This window comes from Empidonax traillii, unplaced genomic scaffold (genome assembly GCF_003031625.1).
Source record: "Empidonax traillii isolate 1590-97213 ecotype Southwest subspecies unplaced genomic scaffold, ASM303162v1 scaffold322:size1131127, whole genome shotgun sequence".
Lineage (NCBI taxonomy): Eukaryota > Metazoa > Chordata > Aves > Passeriformes > Tyrannidae > Empidonax > Empidonax traillii.
The window spans coordinates 741,789-763,130 of NW_020955515.1; the positions used below are offsets into that span (position 1 = coordinate 741,789).

Genomic DNA, 21,342 nt, shown 5'->3' on the forward strand with positions numbered 1-21,342 from the left:
GAAAGAAACCTGGCACGTGGCAGTTCTCTCTGAAACAGTTTACAAACCATCTCACATCACTGGCTACTGCTGACTGTCCTTTTTGCTAATCTAAAGGGACAGTCATTCCTAAACCGATTTTACTGTTCCCACTGGAAACTGTCATTCAGGGATCAAATACCCCTCGTGCACGGGGAGGATGCAATAAAAATGAGAGAAAATTGAAAGCGCTGAGTGCAGCAGAAGTTAAAATACTGAACAAATAACTTCCTTCTATATTTTTATGAGTCAAATCCAACAGCCTCTTGATGATTTTTGATGCTTTTGGTAAACAAGCATCTGCTTCTTTTTAGCACAGAGGAAAAGGCTTATTATTCAGCATTGATTTCTTTGTGTAGAGACAGAGTGGTCCTTGTTTTGGTGCTCTATTTACGGGGGTCTGTTAATGTATTTACTGAGGGCAGGCAACAAGGCTGTGATCAGAGCCAGGCAGCTTCCCCAGCATAATTCCTCCATCCCATGCCCTGGCTGAGGTGGTTGCAGAGCCGAGTCCTGGCACAGTTCTACTCCCAGGGCCAGCACTGGCCATGGTTCAGGCGAGTCAGTGATCCCCTTCCATCAGTAAAGTGCTGGACATACTTTGTCTAAATATAGGGGACCCTGGACTTGGCTGCAGTGGGGAGGGACAGTGTGTTGACCTCAGAGCGTCTCCTTGACTTGTGTTACAGTTGTATTTAAAGCTGAGGGGTCCTTCTTGCAGGGCACTGCCAGTCAGGCCAAACATGGTCACGTCTGTGACAGTGACGTGCAGGGAGATGGGAGTAAAAATTAGTTATAAAATATCCTGTCTTAAACATATTTAAATGTAGTGGGTAGAGACCTGGTTGCTAACCAACTGCTCAGGGGTCTGTCAGCTGTTGTTTAAAGTTTAAAAAGAAATGTACTGTGTGTGAAGGCAACGCTTTCAAACTTTGGTGGCAGAGGAGATTATTGTGTGGTTTAAAGATAATCAACATGGACTGTGTTAATTTGGAGGGGGAAAAAAGATAAGTACGTGTCAATCAGAGGGCTGTTCTTCCCGAGGACAGCTAATCAAAAAGCTGGTGGTTATTTTTCTCTGCTCCTTGATGCGATAGATTCCCCCTTATGAAGTTTTCTCACGTCGATTAAAGTGTTTTTAAGAACGTATTTGTGAAAGCTTTTTGTTGGTGCACAGCAGCTGGCTCGCTTTGGGCAGGCTGAGGTGGGAGGAGTGTGGCACGTGGTGGTAAAACACTGTGGAGTGTTCTCCTGGGTATCGCTGTCCTGCTCTGTGAACCCCGTGGTATGCATTAAAAGTGCCCAAGGATGTTTAAACAGTATATAGCACAGCAAGAATGTCATGTAGAGCTTTAATCTGGGAATGTCTTGACTTGGAGACCTGGAAGCCTTTGGGGACTATCATGTAAAACAAATTCCTTTCACGGTCTCGCTTCCGGTCTGGGTCTCTTGCTTTAAGAAGTGCACAGAATCAGATTTCTTCTGTAAACACCAAGTGCCTGGATTTCTTAATCAGCATCCTAATTGTGTTAGCCACCCCCTTTCTAGTCCGTGAACTGCCGCGGTCGGACTGCAGGAAGAACAATTTTGTGCATATCTTCAGTCTTGAATTCCAGAGACATCAGAGCTTTGTTTGCACAACTTGTTTTGCTGTTGCTTTTTTGGAATCTTTTTCCTTCTCTCTGGGTAGATTATCTGGAGCCGACTGGGAGGCTGAACGTGGGCCACCAACACGTGGCTTGCTGGGCCTCCCTCAGCGTTGCACAGCCAGGGAGATGGGCAATAAAGCTTTTTGTTATTAGTGTGCTGCGTGGAAAATGCTCGGTGATACCTTCCGTCCGTCCTTGCTTCACTCTGTTCCTCATTGCCATGGTGACTCATACAGCCTTTTCCCGGCTTCGTATCCCTTGAAATAAATCATTACCTGATGACCTGGCATCAGTGGAGTGTCCTAACCCGTGCCGCGTTTCGGCAATTGAAACTCAGCTCGGCACATCTCCCCCACCCTGAGAGCTGCCCAGCCTCAGCACGTTGTCCCTTCTGAGGCTGCTGAGCACTGGCAGGAAGCGACGGGGATGTGACTGAGGGGGTTGTGTGAGTTACTGTGTGAGTTACTGTACGAGCACGCGCTCAGCAGCAGCCCGAGGAAACCTAATCCGGAGCTGTCGGCACGGGCACGGGCACAGGGCTGGGGGAGAAGCAGCTCTGAGCTCTGCCAGGTGGGATGGCGAGGAGACAGCTGGTGCCCGTGCTTTGCCTTTCCTTTAGGAGTTTATATGTTGAGCTGGTTCATCCACAGGCCAGGAGTACGTGAGGGGAACAGGAAACCCGCGTGGACTTTGAGTTTTACCAGAAACTATAAAGTGTTGCCCGGCTTATAACAAAACCCCATCTGCTTTCCTTCGCTTGTAGCAAATAAATCCCAGCCCTGCCTGCGGGGGAATACGTTGGATAGGAAGGTCAGCTCAGCCCTGCAGAGCGGGGCTGGGGGCACTGGAAGGCAGAGGAATGCTGCAGGTGGTTGGGGTTGTCTCGGCACAGCGCAGCTGCGTGGGCTGAAAACTTCGCCTGCAAACAGCAGCTGTTGTTGCTCCCCTTGCTGGCAGCGAGGCAGGGACGAGCTGCTGGCAGGGATAAGTTTCTCAGCCCAGAGCTGTCGTCTTCCCTGTGGTCTCCAAAGGACTTCGCTGCTCTCTCCAGCGTATCCAGGCTGCCCAGGCTCTGACTGAAGTTTGCAGTGTGGGTTCTGGAGCTCAGCAATTGCTCCTGGTGGCAGAAGAGCCCTCATGGCACGTGCATGATGGTTTGTTCCAGCAGAGGGCTTGACTTGTCGATTGGTAACACATTCGGGTGTTGAGTGGGTATCAGTGCTCCCCCCAGCCTGGCGGGATGGCCTGAGGCTGGTTAGATTCCATCTCTGAAACTTTCTGACTGTGGTTGTTTCTTGCATCTGAAGCAGACACAGACACACTTCACTTGCAGACACAGCCATGCTCATCAGCGTTCCCTTTGGCAAGTTGGCAAATTCTCTCTGAATTTACCAGAAATTCTCTCCTCACTTGGAGCAAGTAAAAGGCCTTTGGGAGTTCAGATTCTCACCCCTCATCTTCGCCTTTGGTTGTCTTCTGGCAAACTCTGAGTTTTTCCTATTGTATTAGTTTGGCTTCAGAAAATGCCCCTATTGGAGCCCAAAGCAAGGGAAGAGGGGACTTGGTGGTGGTGAGAAGGGATCAGCACATCAGTTCATGCAGATGAGTAACGGTTGGCACTGCAGATCTTTCTGTGATGATGCCTGCCTGTGTCATTGCAGCTGAGTTTTCTCTCCAGGGAGCCCCACCTTGGAGCAGAGGAAGTGCCTGCAGACAGTTCCTTTTTTAAAAAAAAAGAAGAAGGCACAAATGCAGATGTTGTTAAAAATGCAGTTTGCGTCAAACCTCTGAGCCCGAGTAGGTTCCCACGCTTGCTTTGTTTTTGTCCTCTGGCTGCTTCTGAAGTTGCAAAAGTGCTGAATGGCAAGAGATGGCCTTTGGTGGAGAACCGCTTCCCCTTTCTCTCCCTGCTCTCACTGGTGTCACTTCTGCCGAATCCTTTTCGGCCCTTGTTTTGCTCAGCGCTGGGTTTGTTTCTGTTTTGGGTCTCAGAGTAGCCTGGACTTGTCTGTGTGTGCTGCCAGCTGACCCTGTTAACACAAATGTCAGTGTAGGGCAATCCTGAGTTATTTTTGCCTTTTCCATTTCCCTGTTGTTGTGGCAGGGTTTTGGTGGGGTTTTTTATTAATACCTCGTACTGAGCTGTACACAGCTCTAGATCTGACCTCTCTGTGAAGAGAAACGGTGCCTTCAGCACTTGTCTAGGAGCAAAGGCTTGAACTGGAAGCCAAACACTGCTTCCCACTATTTAATTCATTAATGCTGTTGACAGTTATTAAGCAGTGCTTTAAAAAGTAAACAAGGGAAGTAGGGGTGTTTGTTGAAAAACAAACTACAGTGACAGTGAAAGAGGTGCCTCTCTGGGGAGGGATGCCGGAGGAGTGCGATGCTCTCGTCTGGTGGTTTGATGGAGAAGTGCCCTGGGCTGCCAGGCTGCACATAATCCAGCTGTGCACCCAGCTGCTGTTGCACCCTTGGCTGGGGGACTGATGGGTTATTAACCAGGACTCTTCTTGTGGGCAGGGGCAGCGAGTGGGAGGCTGGCGGTGAGAACCGCTCCTGCAGCAGGTGTGATGCCAGGCCCTGACCTGCCTGTGGAGGAAGGGAAACAGCCAGTTTGGGAGGCAGAGCAGGAAGAGGGAGGGAAGTGGCTTGAGGTGCTGAAAAAAGCCAGCAGGCTGCTTGGCCTGCCCTCCTGTAACTTCTGCCACAGCAGGCACAGCAAGCTGGGGGGGAATTGCTGCCCGTGCAGGGAGCGTCCCGGCCGCTCCAGAGCTCAGTCATGTCCCCAACTGCCCTCTCTCCCTCCTTCCACACCCGGCTCCACAGCCTCGGGAATGAGCTCAGTATTGATGCCTGCTGTGCACTCCTGCCAGCCTTGGAATTCTGCTTTTTTTTCTTGGTTTTGTGTTTTGCAGCCTGTGGGTTGAAGGAGGATGATAGAGCTGAGCTGGCAGTGCAGATGTGCAAGGCAGCATCGGCTGCTCGTGTTAGGGCAAAATCTTGGGGGGCTCTTGAGGGAGCAGCCTTTGGTCTGACAGCTCCTAGAGGGGAAAGGTCTGTCCTACAAATGGATTGGAGACTGGAAACCCTTCCTGGTGGCGCCCAGTTCTGCCAGGCCGCTTCTTGTGTTTGCAGAGCTTGTGCTGGGTGGTGGTTGTGTTCCAAGAGATGCCCTTTAGGGAAATCTCTTTTCACTCAGGAATTGGAAGTGTCTGTGGTAACTGCACAACTCTCTTGTCATGGGGAGCTGGACTTGGCATTGAAATCCCAGAGTAATCTCTCAGCTGTGTTAGGATGCTGCTTCAGAGCACTGTTCTACAGCGTTCTGCTTAATAAATACCTGCAGTTGACAGAAATCATGTTCATATTTCTATAAATAATACAGTTAGTGGACTTCTATTCAAATGTGAAGTACCTTGAAATCTTCATTTCCCCTGCCATCACTTTTTAACATCCCTGATTCTTCTAAAGGCAAAGGGGAACAGGGCAGGAGTTCCTGACCTCCCTGCAGTGCCTGTGTCTGTGGGCATGACTGTGAGGAGGTGACAGCACGGCGAGCTTTGCTCCTCGCTGCACTGACCTGCTCCTGTGTGCCGTGCAGGGGGACAGGGTGGAAGAACTTCTCCTGTCAGGGAACAGTGCCAGCTGCTTGGCAAGTACCTGACTAAGGGCTGGGCTGGACAGGACAGAACCTGCTGTAAAAGAGCTGCTCTGATGAATGAGTGGAGCCGACTTCTGGAAAGTCGTCCTCAGGCTCGCAATAACTTAATTAAGTGTTTATTAGGATAAAACATTGCCAGAAGCTGCTCAGGTGCCTCCTTTCTTTGTTTGCCATGCTCTTAGAAAGGTTTTCTCTCCTTCCTCTATGCAAAGAAAACTATGAAGTTCCTTTTTGAGTAATTTACACTGAGGACTGAGAATTTCTCATCGAAACTGCTGGGTGGTGCAGATTCACCTGTCTCCTGGCAGGTGGGGCAGCTCCCCAGCCCAGCAGCCCCTCCGATGGAAGGCCTTGTAGCCTTTCCTCCCAAGATTTTCTATGCTGCTTGAATCTCAGGACAAGGTCTTGGCTTTGCGTGTGTGTGTGTTGGTTTATTTTGCTGAGATGCTGTGCTGGATATCCAGGTGTGTTTGGTGTTGGGAGTTCAGGGTGGGCGATGCAGAGGGTGTGCCATGCCCTCCATCTGCACAGTGAGTGTCCCCAGAGCTGGATCTGGCAGAAGGACCAGGGCTCTGGTGTCTGTAGGTTTGCCCTTCTCCCAGCAGTGCTGATGACCATCTCCTGCCCTGGGGGAGGTGCTGCCCTCCCTGCTTGACCTTCCCGTTCCACAAGAACGATCTGCTTTGCCACATTCTTCAGCTCTTCCAGTCCTTTGTATGGGAAATCACATTCCCTTTCCCTGGGCTTACCAAGTCAAACTTATTGCTTGTGGTCAATGGCCCAAAACAAGGCTGTCCTGGCTTTAGAAGAGAAGGTGGCCTCCTGGAAGGATGCACCTGATGGGAATCTCTTTAGTTCTGCTGCTGGTTCCTTTCCAGTCGGGTGGCTGAGAGCTGGTGATAAGAGAAAGTGATGGAATTGAGATTTTTAACCTCCCAGCCCTCCAGCTATGTGCTGCTTTATCCACTAAAAATAGTTGCTAATTCCACCTTCTGGGGGAACGGCAGGCACAGGCTAAAGGATTGCTAATATTAGTTGTTGGCTTTGCTGATAAAATAAACTGTGTGAAAAGTGGCTGTGAGTGTTGAGTTCTTTCTCCTCCTGTGCAGCCCAACATCTTTTAACGGTTTTCTTCTGTGGTGAGATTATAAAAGGAGGAGAAGAATTTATTTTTATCATTAATAATACTATTTTTTAAGTGTGTTCGAGATAACTCAGTGTTTCTCCAGTTCAGGCTGTAAGAAACTGTGCAGCTTGACAGCTTTCAGAGGATTTATTTGTCACCAAAAGCTAGAAAGGCTGAGTCAAATTTTAATATGAGAAGAGTCTGTGGAAACATCTGTGCTGAGAGTACCCAATGAATTTATTATGTTTTGTTTTTAATTTTAGTGTAGGTAAAGATCTCTGATCCGTTTTAACTTGGGATGAGTGGTTTTCTCCTTTTTGAAATTCTGTTTTGTTGAAACATCCAGAGCATGTTTGACATCTGGTTCAATTTCAGAAAAAAATTTCTGGGAGGAACTTTGTCAGTGAGGAGTGCTGAGGGTATGACAGCACGGTCTAAACATTGGGATGTGCTGCAGGCTTGAGAAAGGTCTTTTTGAATCTGTGCATCTGCTTTGCTGGAGCTTGGAAAACTGCATTTTTTCATGTCCCCAGCAGCAAAATGGAGAGGTGCCCAGAAATGTGCCTGAGCTTAGAGGGAAATCCAACTTTTTAACACAAGCTTGTGTAATTCTTGTGCCTGTAAAAATGCAGTTGGCAAAGCCTTTGCTAAAGCAGTCAACCCCAAATAATGAAAATACGTGGCAGGGCTTTTTCCTCTATTAATAATTTCCCAGTCCTTGTCTCTCAGAGGAAGGGAATAAGTAATTAGGTTTGATATTTGTTTAAGGAGCTAAAGGAATTAAGTTCCTAAGCTTTGCTCAGTTGAAGGACAAGCCAACATCTTTCTCAAGGCACGGAGCTGCTGGGCTGCACAATGCCAGGGACTCTCTCTTTCTGCCTTACCATATTCATCAGCCATCCTGTTGACTACAGAATTACTTCTGGCTTTCTTCAAAGCCTGTATGACTGTCTTATCAATTCTGAGAAAAGCAGGAACCCTCGAGTATGCAACAGGATGGCTGAATTGCAAAACCTGGAGTGTGTCTTGCTTTTTCCACGAACCACACCATCTCTGAGAAAGCTACTGGAAGATGTGCTTAAAATACCAGCTGTTCCTCAGAACTTAGGAATTCTTTACTGCCCCTTTTTTACAAGCTTCTCTCCTCGTGTGACTTCAGGAAAGGCAAAATCAGGGCAGTAAGCGGTGTCTGATTTCAACGGCATTACAGTTTTACTTTTAATTTATAAGTTGTTAAGAGTTAATTATCGTGCAGCTCATAGATGGTAGTTTCATGATTTCCTAATCTGTTGTGCATTCAGTGCCTTCAACTTCTCTTGCTTGTTGCTTTTTTTCCTTTTAAATACAAGACAGTTCTCCTCACTCCCTGTTTGTCTCTCCTCTTTCAGTATCAGCGAAAGCTTCCTCACTGTGAAAGGTGCAGCTCTTTTCCTGCCACGTGGAAATGGGTCATCCACTCCCAGGATCAGTCACAGGCGCAACAAACATGCAGGTAAAGTGTTGTATCGAGGCTGGGGCTTGTCTGTTCCTTCTGATTTCGAAGTCCACCTTTTCTTGAGTTCGTTCTCACCTCATGACACACATTTCTGTCTGCTCCTGGTGTGTGTTAAAGCCTGACCTGCCATCTTAAGGCTGTGATATTTGATGCTGATTGGATGGAAGGGTTTCAGAACTCTTGTTTATCCTGCAGAAATGAGGGGACATCAAGGCAGCAGCCATGACATCGTGGAGACTTCGGAATAACTGCCTCCCAAAATACCATCCTATGATTTCTGTATGAGAGGGGGATGGGAGGATTGCCATGAAAACCTCCAGGCATTGCACTGGCAAACCTGAGGTTGTGATATGGGATGAGTAATTGTTCTTCCTAATCTGAGTGTAACCTGTTATGATAGAGGGAAGGGAGGAGACTTACCTCTACGTGGGGGTGAGGAAACCTCTGAGCAAAGTCAGTGTGACTTCTCAGAGGTGTGAGCAGAGTGAGTAATACAGAGTCGGCTGCAATTCCGCCTCCTTTATCTGCTCAGAGTTTGATTTGTGTTTTTGCTTTGACTCTCTTTGAAAAGTTGATCTGAATAATGGAACTCAAACATTTCAGGGTAGGTTGTTTCTCATTGGCTGTGGTGCTTAATCAGTGATGGTGTTTTACAGGGATCAGATAGCGTGGGGATTTTCCCTTGCACTGAGCAATTGATAGGGGAAAAAAAAAAAACATTGAAACCTTCAGACTTTTGTATATGGGACAGAAATAGAAACAGAGAGGCAGGAGTCGATGGGCTTTGCCAGAAAGTGACCAGCAAAACGTGATTTGGTTTGGTTCCAGGTGTAGATCACTTTGTACTTTGATACCAGCAGACTTGTCATCCAGGTCTGCATCTGGCACAGTTCTGTACCTGATGTCTGGCCACCTCAAAATCTGTTTACAAGCGTATTTATAGAAAAGGTTTAAGTCAGAAGGCAGTTAATCACATACCTGCATTCAGACTGCTTTGGTGAGAAGCATTAATTACCAGCTGTCAAAAGAAAACGTTCTGAAACTTCATTTAAAGCTGACCTATCCGGTCGAGGATGAAGTGAAATTGTCTTTAGCGTGAAAGTAGTCAGCAGTCTTTTAAAAGTTTATCTTGGCCTGTCTTGGTGTTTAATCTCTCCAAAGACCATTGCTGAAGCCCAGGTCTCCCCCTGGCAGCAGCTGCCTTGGCTTTACCTCTCTGAGGAGACCCACTGGATGGTTTTCCTTGTGAACCTCTGCAAGGCGGCACCAACAGCTGTTGAGTCTCTCTCCTTGCCTCATCTACTTCCTCCAGCTGACTTGCATGAGGTCTGGAGACCTTGGTGGAAAAATAGTTGCTTGTCTAATCAGCCCAGAGCTCTTGGAAGCCAGATTGCCAGGAAAGCAAATCCGGTGTGTTGTAATGGCTTACAGCAAGACGTTTGGTACTGGAGAGGCTGGCTTGCCTTAGGGGTGGGATTTTTGTTCTTAGAAGGTGTATTTTATTCCTGTCCTGAGATTTAATGAGGCATCTGTACTATCCTTTCCTCCGTTTCCCTGCCTGTCAAGTGGTGGGAATGCTGGAGTGATTTTTGTGGTGCTTAGAGGTTCCACTGCAGAGGGTCCCTTGTCTGTGTGTGCAGCAGCTTTCTTTTCTGTGGATTCTTCTAATAATCAGCAGACCGAGGGATCAGTGGGTCGCCTTGTTGAGCAAAACGTCTGTGCCACCAAAATTAAATCAGTGATGTAGGGAGCGTGGCTGGGAGAGGTGAACTGGCCCCTGGCACTGGGCTGGCACAGTGTGTGCAGCTGCCTCCTTTCTGGGACACTGATAATCCACGCTCAGCTTCCATTCCCGTGAGTGCCGTGACTTATCTCTGGCACACAAAATTAGAAGAGGGCAGAGAGCGGACATAATTTTCCAGTATGGAATTGCTGCCTGTGGATGCAATAGTATTTCAAGTGGCTCCAAGAGCATTTTCTAGGAAGCTTCGCTAACCTTCCTGACCTGCTTTTTTAATTCATCAGAGGCGCTGGAATCCGGCGGGAAGAGTAAATGGGTAACAGGAAATAATTAATGCTCACACCCATTTCTTTAATCGCATCTCCAGCGATGGGAATCGTTGGCAGATTGGCTAGATATGGTACCAGCTGTCCACGCTGCTCTTGCTGGGCGGTCCTGTGCCACCTGGAAAACTGATCTGTGGGATGGTGGGCTTGCTTTTCCACAACAAACAACGCTGGAGGAGGCCAGAAAACGATGTAACTTCCCTGGGGCTTTTGCCATCTCTGGAACACTGTGAATCACTTTTCAGATCCCACTCCGATGCTTTGCACCTATCCTGCCAGCTCAAGGAAACAAAAGCATCTGCTCAGTGCAGGACAATGTGATAGGAAGCAGCAGCCCTGCCGTGAATGCCAGCAGAGCTGACAGCTCTTCACAGGACAGGATGTGGTATCTTTGTGCTGATTCTGGCATGTTAAAACCTTTCCTTTGGCTTTTCTTAATCCAGGAAGCTTTCAAAATGCCTTGTGTGTTCGGGACTGAAAACGCTGCAAGTCGATTAAAGCTGGCCAAGGAAGCAATCCTTTGCTTTCCAGCTCTGGAGCTCCCAAGGCTGGCAAGGGAACAGGGAGGAGTGTGGTAAACTTTCTGAGGATGAGGGATAATGGAGCTCCTTGACTGAGCCGTGCAGAAGGGGTTGTCGTAGAAACTTTGTCTCGTTTTTAAGTATGGAGATAATCCAGTAGTCGTGGTGATGTTTTTTTTAAACTCTGGAAGCTTTGGCTCTTAAACTGGTTCCTGAATTACTGGCAGCAATAGGTGGGAACCTTTACATTTTGAGGAGGGAAAAGCTGAGGTGAAGCATCTTTCATTTCAAGCTGCCTAAGACGTGTGGATGCTTCATGAGACAGATACTTGCAGGGCTCTTCCAGGCAGTGGGCAGGAGGTGCAGAGGGACCTTTGCGTGTTGAGTCGGCTGTTCTCAGCAATTCCCACTGTGGGAGCAGCTGAAATTTGCTGGAACTGGGCAGTGTTTCCAGGACTTTTTACACTGGTGATGACGTGGGGAGGTCCTGTCGCTGCACTCCTGGGAGGACAAGCACCTGATGGATGAGTTGGCCTTTCCTGAGTTACCTATCTCCCTAAATAACTGCTGTTTATGGGGGCACGTGCCAGCCACTCCTGCACTGGGAACAATGTCCTTGGGCAGGAAGCGGCTTCAGCCGCTGGTGCTTTGTATGTGACTTCCCCAGCAGTGCAGAGTGCCTCAGTTTTTCCCACCCCCAGTTAAAAATGCAATCCCAGAGCATTGACTCATTCTCCATGTGCTAAAATGTGTTTCAAGGAGGAAGGAAGAGAGCAGGGAATGCTGTGTCCTGTGTAGCCCACTCCACGCTAGGACACCTCTTTCCCATCCAGAGAGGGGCTGCTCTTCCACCAGCTGTAAAAATCATTAGGAAACTGGGTACTGTGCCCTTGCTGGGCAGCTTTTCCTTTCTTCTCCTTCCCTTTTGGGGCATTTCTGGATACTGCTCCGTGTCCAAGATTTCCTTGTTTCTAAAAGTCTGTGAAATAGCATGGATTCTAGCACCACTGAGGAATTAGAAAGGGAGGTCAGGGAGATTAACCAGCTTTCCTAAAAAATGCTCTTGTAGCCACTCCTGCTGAATATTTGCTCCTGCTTCATGCTATTCCCTGCAGTGTTACCTAAACTCAGCTTCCTGGCTCTGGGGGAGTGGGAGAGGGTGGGAGAGTAAAGGCTCCTCTTCTTGCCGATCTGTGCCACCCACCTGGCAGCCTTGCACTCTTCTTTCTGGGAATGCAGGTTAATTTTCCATACAATGATGGAAAAAGCAGCCCCTTGCAGGAGGTGCTGCTGCTGACTGACACTCAGGGGGGTGATGTTGGCTCTCTGCAGGCCACGGAATAGTGCTGAGAAATGCAGTAAATTAAATTTTATTTTTTCTCAACCTCACCAGTGAAAGTGTTGCAAGTGTTTTCTAAGAAAAAAAATTGCAGGTGTGTGATTTCTCAGGTGACAGCTCTTAGCTGCAGTTGGGAGGGGTTGGTACACAACCGTACGTGGGCACATGCTGCTCTAAGGTGGGACTAAATCTCACTTCATAGGGGATACTTTTGTCTGGGTAGTAGTTCTGCACTGGGTAATAAAAGTTGAGTGTAAAATAAGTTGATAAAAAAAGAAATGGGTATAAAAGAAGGGGCAGATTTCTGGTTTGAAACGTGGTAGAATGAGATGTTGAACCACGGGGTGGGGTCCATTTCTACCTAGTGTGCCTTGTCTGTTAAAAGAACAAAGAATACCGAAACACTGCTTATTTCTGTTTAAAAAGACAACAGGATTTAGCAGGAGAGAGCACAGTCACTGAGGAACAGGTGAGCACACAGAGCAAAGAGCAGCTGACTCAGAGATGACAAAACTCTGAGGAGGTGGGAGTGACAACGCTCGCGGTGACGTGTCGGGTTTCTCGGTGGACATTTGCTCCGGCTGGACAGCCAGGAACTTGCATGTGATTTAAAACTATTTTTGTGCACTCACCTTTCCCTCTTGCCCGCAGGGGACCTCCAGCAGCACCTGCAGGCCATGTTCATCCTGCTCCGCCCAGAAGACAACATCAGACTGGTAGGTTGGCTTTGTGCTTATCTGCTGGGAACCGATGTAAAGGTTAAGCGCCACTTGACAAATACACCTGTGGAACTCGTGAAAGCAGTGCTCTGTGTGTGTGTGTGTGAGTGGTTTCGTCAGCAGGTCTGGGGAGTCTTTGCAACCACAGAGGTAGAAAAGCAGCTAATTAAGAAAGGCCTGCTTATTTGGTTGTTCAGTGAGACAAATTGTATGGCTAGAAGATCGTCTTTGAACTGAGCACTGAGTACCTGTGCTCTCAAAGTCTTATAACAATTGCCAGAGAAGATGGGTAAATTATCTTGGTGCCCTGTTTAAATCAAGAGTGGATGACTTACGTCTGACCAGTGTGAGCACCTGCCTTTCTACAGCAGTTCAGTTGTGTACCTCACTCTTCTCTCCTCACTTGTGGCATCCCAGAAGGCCATGGCTTATCAGGAAGGAGCAGGTAGGATCCCCACATAGCCATGCACCTGTACTGAACCTTGGCCTTCTGCTTCTTTGGGCCGTTGCCTCCTACAGGGATGCAGTTAGGTATTGCTGTTCAGAGCATTGTCATGCGGTCCTGAGGACCTCCAGAAGCCAAACATAAACAGCGAGGAATTTGCCTGGGACATGTTGAAGTGCTCTACAAGGCCAGGCATGACTGCAGTGTTGCCTGCACCTCCCATCACTCAGTGGCCTGAAGTTCCTTTCCTGTGTTGTCTTGGTGCATCTTAGCAACGTCTGCCCAAAGAAGGACTGCCAGCACCACGAGTGTTATTCTGCCACCTCTGGTTTGCTGAATCCTCCTGAGCCGTGCTGGGGGTGGACTGATTGTATGAGTATAGCTAGGAAACAGCCAAGATTAGTACGGACTGCTTCGACTTCCAGAATGACCACCGAAAATAATTTGCCGTAAGCAAACTAAAGGACCTGCTCCTGAACTTTTTCAGGCACACCTTGCTGTCACTGCAATTTCTGCTGCAAGTGACGGGAGTGGGGGCTCTCGATGCTTTTCAGAATCTGAGCTGGGGTTAGAACATTGGAAGCCATTGAACAAGGCATTGTTCAGCAATATCACTGGCTACATTGTGTGATTTGGGACAAATTAGCCTTAACAGCTGAATAAGGACTTTGTGGGCTGAGACATAAACCCTTTTGTTCTGGGCTACATTTGGAATGCTGAAATCTAGCGTGAGGTTAAGTTCGATAGTCTACTTGAATTTAATTGATTCTTGACGAACGAAGGGTGTGCAGAGCTGCAGTGGAGTCTCTCACAAGACGGTAGATACAAATGAGATTTGAAATATAAACAGTACTGAGAGAAATGCATTCTCTTCATTTTGCTGGCTGCTGTCATTCCGAGGGCAGCAGAGGAATCTAATCCTCAAAAAACCTACACTTGAAATTTGGAACAACCCTTGTCTCTGTTGGAGCTGTTGGCAGAGGTTTTTAGCCTTCCATGAGAGCAGGATTAGGGCAACAGTACCAGTGTAAAATCAGTCGGAAGGAGGAAAAGGGACTTAGTACAAAGTGATTGAACATGTTTCTATAGCTTAGCAGAGCTGGGCACTTGAAAGTTGGACATACTTTTTTAATCTTCAAATCAAATATCTCAATGAGAAATGTCTTCTTGGATGACACACTATCAGAGAGAATGAAAAAGATGAAAGGTCAGTACGAACTTCTTGGAATGTGCTGTTCATAAGGGCTGGTGAAATATCAAATCATACTTCTGATGAAACAGGAATGCAGCAGAAGATAAAGTTGGCTTGTGTTTAGGTGAGCCTAAGAGTAAAAAAAATGCGTCTGGCACTGGAAGCACTACAGGGGATGATTTGTTCATGAACAGACTACAAATAACCTTCCCAAATTGAGACAGCTAGCTCTGTGTAGATGAGCTGAAAGAACATCCCATCTCATCACAGTCCCTGAAGCCAGGCCATGCTCCCTAAGGTGACTGGGATTTCAAATACCCTCATTTAAAAAGCATCAGAGCACTTGGTGTGCTCCTGCTGTCAGGTGAGCATATGAACTAGTACTTAGTGAAAAATTTGGAGACTCATTTGTGATTTGTTGGGCGTGTTGGAGCTCTAGTAGTAATCTTTGAGGTCGGCTGGTTTACAGTGTCAAATTTGCTGGTTTATTATTCCAGTAAATGTAACAAAACACACGTTATTTGCCCCAGCCATGGTTCTTTGCTTTGTGCTAAGGGTGTAAGTGTTGAACCCAGAGAGCCACAACTAAGCCATGCCCTGTTTCTCTTACATGGCCTCCGAAAATCCCACCCCACCCCACTGACGTGTGGCTACGTGACCTTTGCTCACTGTTTGTCTCGCCTTGTTCTAAAGGGTCTTGCATTAAGACTTCCCATTACTGCCAGCCAAATTAGTTTAGCAAAGCAAGTTAGATTATGCTAATCCTCTTGCTTATGGACTGTCCTCAAGGGAAGCAGAACAGAATTTGTGTGTGGATGCCCTGGACGTGGAGCAGCTGCGTCCGTCTGCTCCCGTTTTAGGCAAGTCTGTGCTTCTTGTTGAGGTTTGGTTCCTAATGGAGATAATGACTTTAACCACCAAGCCCTTGGTGACTACTTGCTCTTCTAGGTCGAAGAGCACCTTTCTGTTTTCCCACAAGTGGTTAGTGGTAGAAAACAGCTGTCATTGGCAGAATTCACACCTTGAAGGACTGACGGCTTTGATCTTCCGTGTTTCCAAAGGAATCCCAGTGACTCAAGAAGCAAGAAGGAAAATAAGGCTGGTTTTAGCATGACTTATCCTAAGGAGATGGGGCGGGGCACAGTCTCTGTACAGAGCACGGCTGTCTGCTGGCATCAGCATTTGGGCAGTTTCTGTTGGTCTTTGGTCCCATTGGACAAGTCTGGAGGACTCCATCAACACCGTCTCCTGCCTGCACTTGCTGTTCTGCCCCGTCACTAGAGCTGCTGCTCCCTGCAATTCCACTGGGAAGCTTTCCCTGCCGAGCACGGGGCAAGGCTGGACTGGGACGGCTCCTTCTCACCCGTGTTTGCTCTCTGCAGGCCCCGCTCAGAGTTCAAGGAGCAGTTTAACAGTGTGGTAAACACTGAGGCCAGGCAGAGTCTTGGGGTTGGATGGGGCTGTCTGAAGTTAAGGCTCAGTATACAGAATTAAGATACTTCCTTTCTAGGGATGTCCTAGTTTCTCTGCTTGGGATCCTGTGACTAAAATAACTGTAAATGGCTTGGAACAGAGTCCAGAAAGTGTTGCAAGTAAAAGCTGCCTGCTGCAGATGTTTATAGGCAGTGCAGGGCTCCCTTTCCCAGGCTCCTCGCTAACCAGCAGTCTGTCTGTAAAGACTTGCTGGAGTCGCTTCAGTTCTCACTTCCTTGTGGCTTCTGGAGGAGCAGCACAGCTCAGTGCAGCCTTTCAGGAGCTTCAGTGTTGGCCTGACATTCACAGCTGAAGTTCCACGGCTGCTCTCTGAGTGCTGTCAGTAGTATTTGATCTGAGGGAGTTTGGGCTGAACTCCAGTCCTGCTGGAGCTCCCTTTTGGCACTGGGGTAAATCTGACTGTGGCAGGAGCAATGAGGCACGATGACTTTCACCTTTTCTGGGCAATCTGAATGCAGTGATGGATACAGCTTAGTCACAGGGATATCTTTTCCTGCCAGGTGTAAGGCAGCAAGGTTGCCTCTGCACTGAGGAAGTTGCCAGAAGAATTCAAAGGACCAGCAGGAAACCACACATGAATTAGGTCCTATGAATTAGATCCTGGTTGTCTGACCAGCTGCCTGGGAAGGAGATGGAAGGGGTCTTGTTGGAGCTGTTGTAGCACACAGTAGTTCAAAGGAAAGCTCTGTTTCTTTGGGCAAAGCCCTCAGAGAGGTGAAGAGCACATTCAACACCCGTCTGTCTTGCTGAACACCTGATGGTCCACGCAGCTCACTGGGCTGGGAGCAGTCAGAGGGCTGTAGGTTGTTCAGAACCAACCCTGTCGGGACAGAGCAGGCTGGAGCCAGGAGCGTGGGACGGCCGTACTAGTCCAAACTGCATCACTGCTTCTGCGCCTGCCACTCAGCATGAGAAAGGGGCTTGGCAAGGTGACAATGTGTGTTTTGCTGACTGCACTGCTGATCTCTCCCCTTCTTTTGCTCAGGCTGTAAGACTGGAAAGTACCTACCAGAACCGCACTAGATACATGGTGGTGGTGTCCACCAACGGCAGACAAGACACCGAAGAGAGCATTGTCCTGGGAATGGATTTCTCTTCCAATGACAGGTACTCAGAGGGTCCAGGTGGGGCAAGTCCTTGTGTTCACCCACACATCCAGTTAAGTGTAGAAATCATTGTCTGGTGTCCGTGTTTTCTGGGGGTAGACTGCTTCACATTTTCCAGCCTAATACCTTTCTTGAGATCCAGAATTCCCTTTTTATTTCTTGAAAGGACGTGGCAAATAGGAAGGCAACAGTGCAGGTCAGCATTTTGTTGATTCCCCTGAGCCTCAGGCTTGTGTGAGGGCATTGAGTGCCCTTAAATACCTCTTAGGTCCTTAAGTTCTGCATCTGCACACCAGAGACAGGGACGGTTTGCATGCAAAGAAAGAAAATGCTGCAGTTTGAGAAGCTGTCAGGGTTCAGGAGAGCAGGTAATAAGAAAGTGATGTGAGGCAGCCCCTCGCCAAGGTCAGGGCAAAAAGGGCCTGATGGGAATGTCAGGGTTGGCGATGGCAGATCTTGCACAGTGTGTGCTCTCCCCAGACAGCAGTGTGTCATCAGGGTTTAGTGCTTCTGCTTCATTCATTTAAATTCCTGCTGACCTTTCCACAAGGCTGCAGAATGTGGCTGGGAAGCAGCTTTTGCTGCTGGATGGCCTGTAAGCCAGGAGGCAGCACCCCTGCAGCTTCAGGGGCAGAAGCTTCACATTTAGAAGGGGACACTGAGCACTTTGAAGAGGGCATGGAAGCACATGAGCTATAAGGAAATATTGGCCTATATGGGGAGAAAATCACCTGGATATTTAACCTATTTTGGAAGCTTTGGTCCTCATGCTTACTTCTAGCACAACTGCTGCAGGATTGAGTCTTGCCTTTGACACTAGTTGGAATAAATTACTTCCGGGTAGTTAGCAGGGTCACTAGAAAACATTTTTGAACTATTTGGCTAAGAAATTACCTTGTAAACAGCTTGCTGGTCACAGCAACCATCATGCTTAATCTCAGGTGGCTTAGTTGGGATGCTTGGCTTGGGTGATTCCTGCTGAAACAGGGGACCAGCTTGATGCTGCCCCTGGCTGCTGTCTCCCTGCGCATGTGTGTGCACAGCTGTGGCTCAGAGATGCTCTTGCTGTGGGGTAAGAATAATTTGTCCTTGCACAGGTTGCTGTGAGCTTGGAGCAGCTCGCTGTTGGCTGTGATGTAGCAGCTCAGCCACCTTTGATAACTGAGAGCTCACTGGTATTCAGTCTCTAATAACATACCAGGGTCGTTTCAGCTTTCTGCTGGAGTTACTGAGGTTCTGGATGGTCACTCTGATCTGCCCTCCCCGAGCCCACTCGGTATTTATAACCCAGTGTAGACTTGTTGCTATGGCCTCTGATAAGCGCCCGCTGCACGGTATCACTAAAAATACCCTGGCCACCTTGGGAAGCCTTTTAAAAACACATCTTTCCATGAGCTCATCTCGTGTTGTCAACAGAAATAGCTGCGTGCCGCAGTGTCTCCTTGTGCGGGGCACCAGGCGCTCCGGGGCGTGTGCGCTGCCCGGGCTCCGTGTCTGCTGCCCCTCCAAAGCCTGGCCTCGCCCTCTTCCCCCACCTCTCGTGAGCTGGCTGCTGGTGGGGGCGTTGGAGCCGGTGGAAATTTGAGAGCACCTAGTGCAGATGGCAGGAGGCAGTTGAATTCAGTTCTTCTTCAAGATGCTGCTTTGATTATGGAGCGATTTTTGCTCCATTTTTGCTTTGTGAGACTCAGAGGAGGGGCAGGCACTGATCTCTTCTCTGTGGGGAACAGTGACAGGACCCAAGGGAATGGTCTGAAGTTGTGTCAGGGGAGGTTTAGGTTGGGTATTAGAAAAAGAGGGTGGTTTGGCACTGACCAGGCTCCCCAGGGCAGTGGTCACAGCAAGGCTGCCAGAGCTCAAGAAGCATTTACATGATACTCTCAGGCCCATGGTGTGACTCTTGGGGATGGTCCTGTGCAGGGTTAAGAGTTGGACTCGATCATCTTTCTGGGCCCCTTCCAACTTAGCATATTCTATGATTCTGTAACTGGTGCAGGTTGTGTTGGGTTCCCCTGCCTTTTTTCCATCGCTTGATTTCTGCTTCTAACTGGGCTTTTTGCTCAGCCCTACAGAAAGCAGATGACTGTGAGGGCAAAGAGGGCAAAGCAGCTGAGAGAGGAGTGGGATTGCCAAGAGGTGTCTGTCTAGGCTGGCTGTTGGACTCATTCTCGAGTTGTGGGAGGGTGAAGAAGGGTCAGGAGTCAACCACAGGTGATAGGCAGTGATTGCTAACCTGCCGTGCTGCCAGTCACCCTGTGATTGCACTGCACTGCTCCCGGTTCCCAGCAGCTGTGGCTGGGGAACAAACAGGAAAGCAAAGCTGGGGATTGCAAAATCAGAGCTAGAACCAAACCACTTGAGCCTGGGAGGGACTAATCTGTAAAGAAAGCCTCAAGCTGGCCAAAGACTGCAAGCCCCCTCTGACCTTCTGCACAAAGCTCAGGGCTCCTGGATCCTGTTTGCTCGTCCTCTTGGGCATGTGTTAACCCTTTAAGCTTGTTTAAAGGATACTGCTCTACCCTCAATCTGATCAGTGATCCTTGCCAGACCCCTGTAGAACAACACTGGCATTGTTTGTCCCTGAAGCATCAGTGAAATTTTTCCTTTTTTGTTCCTAACGAGTACCAAAATACACAGCTATTGCCATGAAATTAGAATAAAAGCGTGATGCTGTGGTAAACAGACTGACCTGCTCTTTCTTACTGCAGTAGCACTTGTACGATGGGCTTGGTGCTGCCGCTGTGGAGTGACACCTTGATCCACCTGGATGGGGATGGGTGAGTGTCTTTTATATGTTCTAGGTCGATAGCAGAGGGTCGGTCTCTGTGTGTGAGCTTGCAGCATGACGTATGGGGAAGGATTCCAGTGATTGCAGAGCCCTTACAGGTCCAGCAGACCTCCTCTGTTGAACTGTATAGGGTTAGTAGGCTCAAGGGCCCTGAATCACAGTGGTCGTGGCAGGGAACACCAATAATTGACTTATCTGTGAATAAACATGCACTGAGACCGTGGCTCATGTGTGTGTTTAAGCTGGAGTAAAGGAGCTTTTACTGGCGAGTGGGTGTGTAGTGAAAGCTCCTTAAGGGGATCCTATTATGTGTTCCTCCATCACACTTGCAGCAGGCAGCGCTCAGCAGCACATGAAACAAGAACGATGTTTCTCTGCCAAATAGACACCTGACTTGCAGACTCCTGTTTGTGCCAGTTACACGGGCTGTCCAGTGCAGTGCGTGGAATGACTTTTCTTTCCTTGGTAGCTGCCCCAGGATCACTTTAGCTGGACTCTGTTGCTCCCAGCTGTGGCACTGAATTTGTGTTGCCAAGGTAAACAGCACAGCCCAGCACTGTCCCACTGTCTTAGTTTCGTTCCCAAACAGCAGCTGCTTAAAAACGTTATCTTAGAGCTTTTAGTGTGCTATTTCGATCTGTTTGCTAGCTGAACTCAGCAGTGTATGCATAGGGCTAGACCTTTGCTATTCTAATGTGCTGCAGACTATAAGTTATTAACTAAAAAGTGACTTCTGGGACTCGTTTTTACTGTGCCTTTTTTCTTCTCACCAGAGGGTTCAGCGTATCAACAGATAACAGGGTGCACATATTCAAACCCGTGTCTGTACAAGCCATGTGGTAAGTACTTACTGTCAGCTTTCCAGGTGTGTTGGCTGCTTGAGCTTTTAAAAAGCAGGTGCTGCTTTATGTTACTGTTGCCTTGAAACCTGCTCCAGCAGGCAGAAGTTTCCTTCAGAGACAGGGAAGGAAGTTTGATACCAAAAGGAAAAAAAAACCCTGGAGTGCTGCTGTGTAGCAGCTTTGTCTCAGCTGAGGGCAGGAAGGAATAGGGCAATTTTTCTTGCAAAGGGCTGCTGCTTTGAGCCTCCCCAAAGTAAAATTGCTTTGAGTGTATGTTTTGAAATATTTTGAGACGTGTTCATTGTGATAGTGAGAAGCACAGAGAAGCTGCCTGCATTTCTCTTTCCTTTTAGGGTGGTTCATGTAGTGATCGTGTAAGTATTTCTGGCTTGAGCTTCTTTGCATTGCAGAAATGCACTGCCTGTCAGGGTGTCATGCTACTGTCACCCCAGTGATTTTGACCTGGATCCTTCTGATCACAGTCAAAGATTTAAAATAAGCTAAGAATAGGAGAGGGGGATTTGTTTCCCGGCAGCAGCTGAAGAAACTTCTGACATCCCTTGTGCAGTGAGAAAGAGAGCAGACACTTAAACACCTCAGTACAGTTTTAAGCCCTTGGTTGTCCAGCTCTGACTGCTGGGTGTCCCTGCCCTGCACGCAGGGGAGCTGATGGCACAGCAGGAGCTGTCAGCACCCTGTCTTGGACACAAACTCTGTGTGTCTTATTTAGGGCTTGGGTAGATGCAGCAGATTTTGGAGCCAGAGACACGGGTGCCTCTGCCCTCTGAATTGTGGGCACCTTCACCACTATCCAGGCTTGCCTTGGCACACTCCAGTTAAGACATGCAAGCTCTGGCAGCGTGTAGGCATCCACACT

General features: G+C 48.3%; 1 protein-coding gene across 3 annotated transcripts in view; it reads left to right on the forward strand.

The window, feature by feature from the left end:
- The window catches only part of SSH2 (slingshot protein phosphatase 2), a 91,218-nt gene that overhangs the window by 50,124 nt on the left and 19,752 nt on the right, over positions 1-21,342 (forward strand). For all 3 annotated transcript variants that reach the window (XM_027891526.1, XM_027891528.1, XM_027891527.1), the window contains 5 exons: positions 7,846-7,949; positions 12,531-12,595; positions 16,715-16,836; positions 19,544-19,612; positions 20,397-20,462. In XM_027891526.1, coding sequence (XP_027747327.1) covers positions 7,846-7,949; positions 12,531-12,595; positions 16,715-16,836; positions 19,544-19,612; positions 20,397-20,462 — 426 coding nt within the window. The remainder of the gene's footprint in view (positions 1-7,845; positions 7,950-12,530; positions 12,596-16,714; positions 16,837-19,543; positions 19,613-20,396; positions 20,463-21,342) is intronic.